At 39.0% G+C, this 5,749-nt stretch overlaps 1 protein-coding gene across 1 annotated transcript in view; it reads left to right on the top strand.

The window, feature by feature from the left end:
* The window catches only part of KIF16B (kinesin family member 16B), a 640,246-nt gene extending 637,491 nt beyond the window's left edge, over positions 1-2,755 (top strand). Inside the window, exon 25 of the mRNA XM_007946387.2 lies at positions 2,597-2,755. Within this exon, the coding sequence (XP_007944578.2) occupies positions 2,597-2,755 (159 nt within the window). The remainder of the gene's footprint in view (positions 1-2,596) is intronic.
* Positions 2,756-5,749: the final 2,994 nt, after the last annotated feature.

Raw genomic sequence — 5,749 nt, 5'->3', positions numbered from 1 at the left:
TGGAGTTGATTACCAGTCTCATCATGGGGAATACTACATCCAGCTGCCCAGCCACTCAACCAGGCCCAGCCAAGTGGACACAAAAACTTAACCATCACAGGCCATGAAAGTTAATATATAGCCAAGACAGGAATTGCAACTTTTTTATCAGAAACCACAGAAAGCATGATATTTACCAATAATTTTGAATGCCTAGGGGTTGGTGTCAAAGACTCATCAGATTATACATTTAAAGAATGTGCAGTTTAGTAGTGTGCACAATATCTAAAAGATGGAAACAGTCTAAATGTCTGTCAGCAGATGAATTCATTTAAAAATGTGGTATATGCGTACAATGGAATATTACTCAGCCATAAGAGAAATGATGTCCTGATACATGCATAAACAATCCTTGAAAACATTATGCTGAGTGAAGTAAGTCAATCACAAAAAGACAAATATTATATGAACTCACTTAATATGAACTATCTAAAATAGACAAATGTATAGAGAACAAAGTTTATAGTATTAGTGGTTACCAGAGGTGGGAGGGAAGGGAAAGGGGGTATTATTGTTTAGGAAGCAATAAGTTTCTGCTTATAGTGATAGAGAATGTGGCAACAGATACTCATAATATAGTTATACAACGTAATTAATTGATGCCACTAAATTGTCCATAGGAGCTCTGGTGGTGTGGCGCCTAAGGCATTTGACTGCTAATCAGAAGGCTGGCGGTTCAAATCCCAAGGAGGGGATTTGACTCAACAGCAGTTGAGGTTGACAAATGAGGTTGTGTTCTATATATACATATTTACAGCAATCAAAAAGGCAGGGAAAAAGAAAAAAGAATGAAAAATTTATTTTTCCTTAGGTATACTTCCATAGAGCTGTCAAAAGTTAGGTGTGTTAAAAGACTTTTAGGAAATGCAAATTACTATACAAATGTTAATTACTAATAGAGAGTAACTAGCAAATTTTCCTTGAGAACAGTGGCTTCTTTCAGAAGTAAATTTCAAGTTGACAGTACATATCCATTGCTGTCAAGTGGATTCCAACTCATAGCGACCCTATAGGACGAAATAGAACTGCTTCATAGGATTTCCAAGGCTGTAAATCGTTATGGAAGCAGAGTGCCACGTCTTTCTCCCATGGAGAGGCTGGTGGTTCGAACTGCTGACCTTTCAGTTAGCAGTCAAGTACTTAACCACTTGTGCCACCAGGGCTTCTTTGTACATAAACCAAACCAAACCCACTGCCATGTAGTGGATTCCAACTCATAGTGACCCCCATTACGTTTCCAAAGCAGTAAATCTTTATGGAAGTAGATTGCCCAGTCTTGCTTCTTTGGAGTGGCTGATGGGTTTGAACCACCAACCTTCTGATTAGCAGTCAGATACCCTAGACACTGTGCTACCAGTTCCTTTGACAATACATAGAGGTCACTAAATTCTACTTCCTCTAGGCTAAGCTTTTTCAACCTAAGCAGTGATGATGACCTTTTGGGCTGGATGAGTCATTGTTGTGGTGGGCCGTCCTGTGCCTTGTGGGATGTTAGCAACAACTCTGGCTTCTGATCACTGGATGCAAGTTGTGACCATCAAAAGTGTTTCTAGACTTTGGCAAATCACCCCTGGTTGGGAACCACTGATTTAGGAATAGACCATGTTCTTAGACAATTTTTTTTTGCTACTTCAAGTCCATAATTACTTGTTTAAGTTTGTGACTGGGTTGTTTATATTCTTTAAACAAGCTAAGACATTAATATATTAAGATTTAGGCTTAACCCACTCATTTCATCCCTATTTTCTGTTAGACTGAAGAGTTGCCTGACCTGAAATATATAAATTATTTTTCCATGTCTTCTTTCCTTTAACACATCTCAGCCAACACCAGTCTCTGATTTCATCTCCATCATCTTGGATCCTAGTTTCAGATAAGCTTTGCTTCCTCAGTGCCAGATAAGGCGTGTAATGTTGTGACAAACACATACTGGGGAGGGGTGTTAGGAGCACAGAGCAATTAATTTTAGTAGTTAAGAATTTCTTTTCATTGATGAATATACGATTTGCAAAATAATATGTAAATATTAGTACTGAGACTGAGTGTCTTATCCCCAGTATTTCTTCCTTTAGTTTATAAGGATTCAAAGCCAGTCCTGACTGTATAATTTAAAAATATTAATAAGCAGCACGTTTAACATCATACAGATGGCTAGCTTTTTTTTTTTTCTCTCCTCCTCTTTTAATCATCTTTTTAATGAGTAAGTTGGGGAAAATGACTTTTAAAAAATAAACTCTTAATTGGTGACACAGTTGCTGAAAAACAGGCTCTCCATGCCAGGCATCCATTGGCATTTCCCTGAGGCTGAGGGTGCTGCTGTGAATCAGAGCCCAGAGCCGCAGAATCTCCCTTCTGTGTTTGCACACCGTGGCTAGATTTTCTCTGCTTGGTATGATGATAGCTAAGGCAGTCAAGGAGGTTCCCCATGTGCCATTTCTTAATGACAGTGATTGCTCTTCCAAGGTGCATGGGATGTTGTTTCTGGACATCCCTTCCCCTCTCCTTGATTCTACCCACAATTTCTTGACCAAGTTTTTAACTCTTATCTCTCCCTCAGAAATACCTCAGGGACTTTTTCAATGTGATGCTTCAATCTGCAACATCTCCACTGCATATCAGCAAAGTGGGACTAACTCTGTCGAAACATACAATTTGTGAGTTCTCACCATTCTTCAAGAAAGGAGTCTTCGACTACAGCAGCCATGGGACAGGATAGACAGAGCAATGGAGGAACCACAAATGCAGTGCCTTCTCATCAAGGCAGGCCTGCCCAGTGCAACGCCACCTCCCACACAGGGGCTCGGCCCGCCATAGCAGCTGACCTGTCCCTTGTCATGTGCTCCATACCTGGTGCCTGAGTTAGGGAATGGGATGCTTCACCTGCAGGTGGGGACCCTAACAGGCATCTGTTACTGTTCTGTTGCAGTTGAACATGGCCTTTTCTCATAGTGCTTCCTGCTCTTTGCACAGTGGAGTCCATCCCTTGAAGCAAAATAATATGGGTTATCTCCACAGTTCCCTAAGCCAAGCCAAACTGGGTCCTCCAAAGCAGGTGGCTTACCGGACAACCCTTAGAGGACTTTGATCTGGTTTCCCCTTTCACCAAAAAACACTTTCATTTTTTTATAGTCCTTCCATGTTGGGTTGTATCCCAAGAAAAGCATTTTAAATTATTTCATTATATTTTTTGTTTCTTTTTTCCCTTGTTCAAGTCAGAACTTTTGTATAATACCTAAATACTAATGTTTACACAGAATCTCATATTCTGCAAAAGGGATTTTGAATCCAGTCATGACTAGACTCTTCCATGCATGACAAATTGGATGTAGGCAACATCACAAAAAACTTTAAATCTGTACAAATTGGGTATTTGTTTAACCCTGAATATTTGAGAACCTTTTCTTGAAGGGAAATGGCTGCTGTGCATTCTCCAGCTTTCTCTGCTAAGCACAAAATGAGCGCAGAGCTGAAAGCATATTTTTAAACCTTATTTTGTTCACATTTTTGCTACAGAATCTACTTTAACTGGAAAACTAGTTCATATGAAAAATAGTTCATTAACAATCCCTTAAATTACTCAGGACTTAATGTAGCATTGCACATCTATGTTCAGCAAAATGGCTTTGTTTTACTAGAGAGAAAAATGTGAGTAGAAAAAAATATATATGTGGTATATGTTGAAATGTATATAAGACTACAGATTTATATATGTACACTCTTATGCACAATACTTGTATCAAAATATGTAATCATTCACATGAAATTTATTAAAGGTATTTGCTTTTTCAAAATTTAAGTTGAGTTACTATCTATGTTCAGTGAAGTTAAGGAATCTACCCTGAAGCCCAGTTTAATTTGTGACATCATCGTTCTTACTGGCCTGTTTAAAAATTGATACAATGTTGTTGGAAAAAGTCATAATGTATAATTTAACATTGGTGTTGCAGAAGATGCAGTCCTAGTAATTACTGAAGTCACAAATGAATGGATTGAACAAAACATGTTTGCCTTTGGTCTTCTAGAATGTGCCTGTGCAACATAGCTCCCCAATCTGAAAAATTTAAAGATGCAATTATCCTTCTAAGAGGGGGATACTATTGCCCTAATTAAATATCATAGTTTAGCATGAAAAAATTGTAAATTTTTCTTTCTTTCTTTCTTTCTTTCTTTTTTTTTTTTTTTTTTTTTTTAATTTTAAATTGCTGCAGAAAGACCTGCTTTTGTTTGCAGTTGTGATTGCAGGTATCAGTTTAGGGGAAATTACTACTAGACAATTTAAACCTAAAGATTAAAGGATAAAAGCTAGGGAGATAATAATTAACCAAAGATCATTTATTTAAAAAGAGTCAAAGCCCAAAAGATTATCCCTTATTTGCTGGGTAAACTAAAGGGCTTTTTTCAGCTGACCAGATAATAATCTGTCTCCTGCCCTTTTAGGCCTGTATCCAAATCTAGGTTCATGGTAAGTGCCTTCTTAAAAGTCATACAGAATGCAGTAATAACTTGGCAAAAAGAAAAGAGCATTTATTTGTAAGAAGTGCAAAGATCAGAAGATTCTTCAATTCTGTATTACTTCCCCAAGACTGCTGTTAACAAAAATACTACAAGGTGGGTGTGAATTTAAACAACCGTAATGTATTGTCTCATGGTCCTGGAGGTCAATCATGGTCTGTATTCAAGGTGTCAGCAGAGCCCTGTTCTAATGACGGCTACAGGGAAAGGTCATTTCTAATCTCTCTAGCTTCTGGTAGCCGTGCCTTAGTTTGCAGCAGCAGCATATAACTCACTGGTCACATGGCCGTCTTCCCTCTGTCTCTTTGTTTCTTCTTTTACAGGGCATCACTCGAATTGCATTAGGACCCACCCTACCCTGCTGTAAGCTCATGCTAACAATAACATCTAAAGACCCTGTTTCCAAACAAGGTCACATTCACAGATACCAGGCCTTAAGACTTCAACAGTTCTGGTAAGATGGAAGAATAGGCAGACAAGCAAAACAGACCCTCTTCAACAAAGAAAAGAAAAACCAGTTGACAGAGATACAGAAGATAATCCTGGAACCCTTAGCTTTGAGAGGAACTATACAGAAATGGATTAGGCACCAACTAGTGGAAAAACCTGAACAAAAACGGTGAGTACAGAGATGGTCGGAGCTGCAGACTGTCAGCTACTCTGACGAGAACAACAGCCTGAATATTTCCAAGTGGTGTTGGGACCTTAGAATTGACATTAAGATCAGTCCTGGTCACCAACAGCTGCAGGGACAACTGCTCTGGTGGCCTATGACTAGGAAGGGAAATAGCAAGGAGGGAGACAACCTGAGCTGTGGACTTTCTGCTGTCCGGAGGGCATAGCCATTTTGATTGTTTACATGTGGCAGCCATCTTGGATATGTAAAGTGACTGAGGGTGCAGCCATTTTGAATGTTCACAAGCGGTGGCCATTTTGGATATATAAAGTGAACAAGGGTGCAGCCATTTTGAATGTTTATAAGTGGCAACCATTTTGAATTTTAAAGTGATAGCATTCTCATTCAGATTCCAGGGACCTAAGAACAGGCTCTGTTTACCAGGGTTGGCAAGGACATACGAGAGGTTGACAACAGGAAAAGAGACAGGTGGTGAGTGTATAAGTGCTGTCAACTAGTGAATAGAGGAGCACAGCACAGTACCCTGCCTGTATAGATAACATACAAACAAAACAAAGAAAA

The sequence above is a fragment of the Orycteropus afer genome, unplaced genomic scaffold (genome assembly GCF_000298275.1).
Source record: "Orycteropus afer afer isolate SDZICR_OR568_19922 unplaced genomic scaffold, OryAfe1.0 scaffold00158, whole genome shotgun sequence".
Classification (NCBI taxonomy): Eukaryota; Metazoa; Chordata; class Mammalia; order Tubulidentata; family Orycteropodidae; genus Orycteropus; species Orycteropus afer.
The sequence above is the reverse complement of the archived record's forward strand: the minus strand, read 5'-3'. Positions and strand labels throughout refer to the sequence as shown.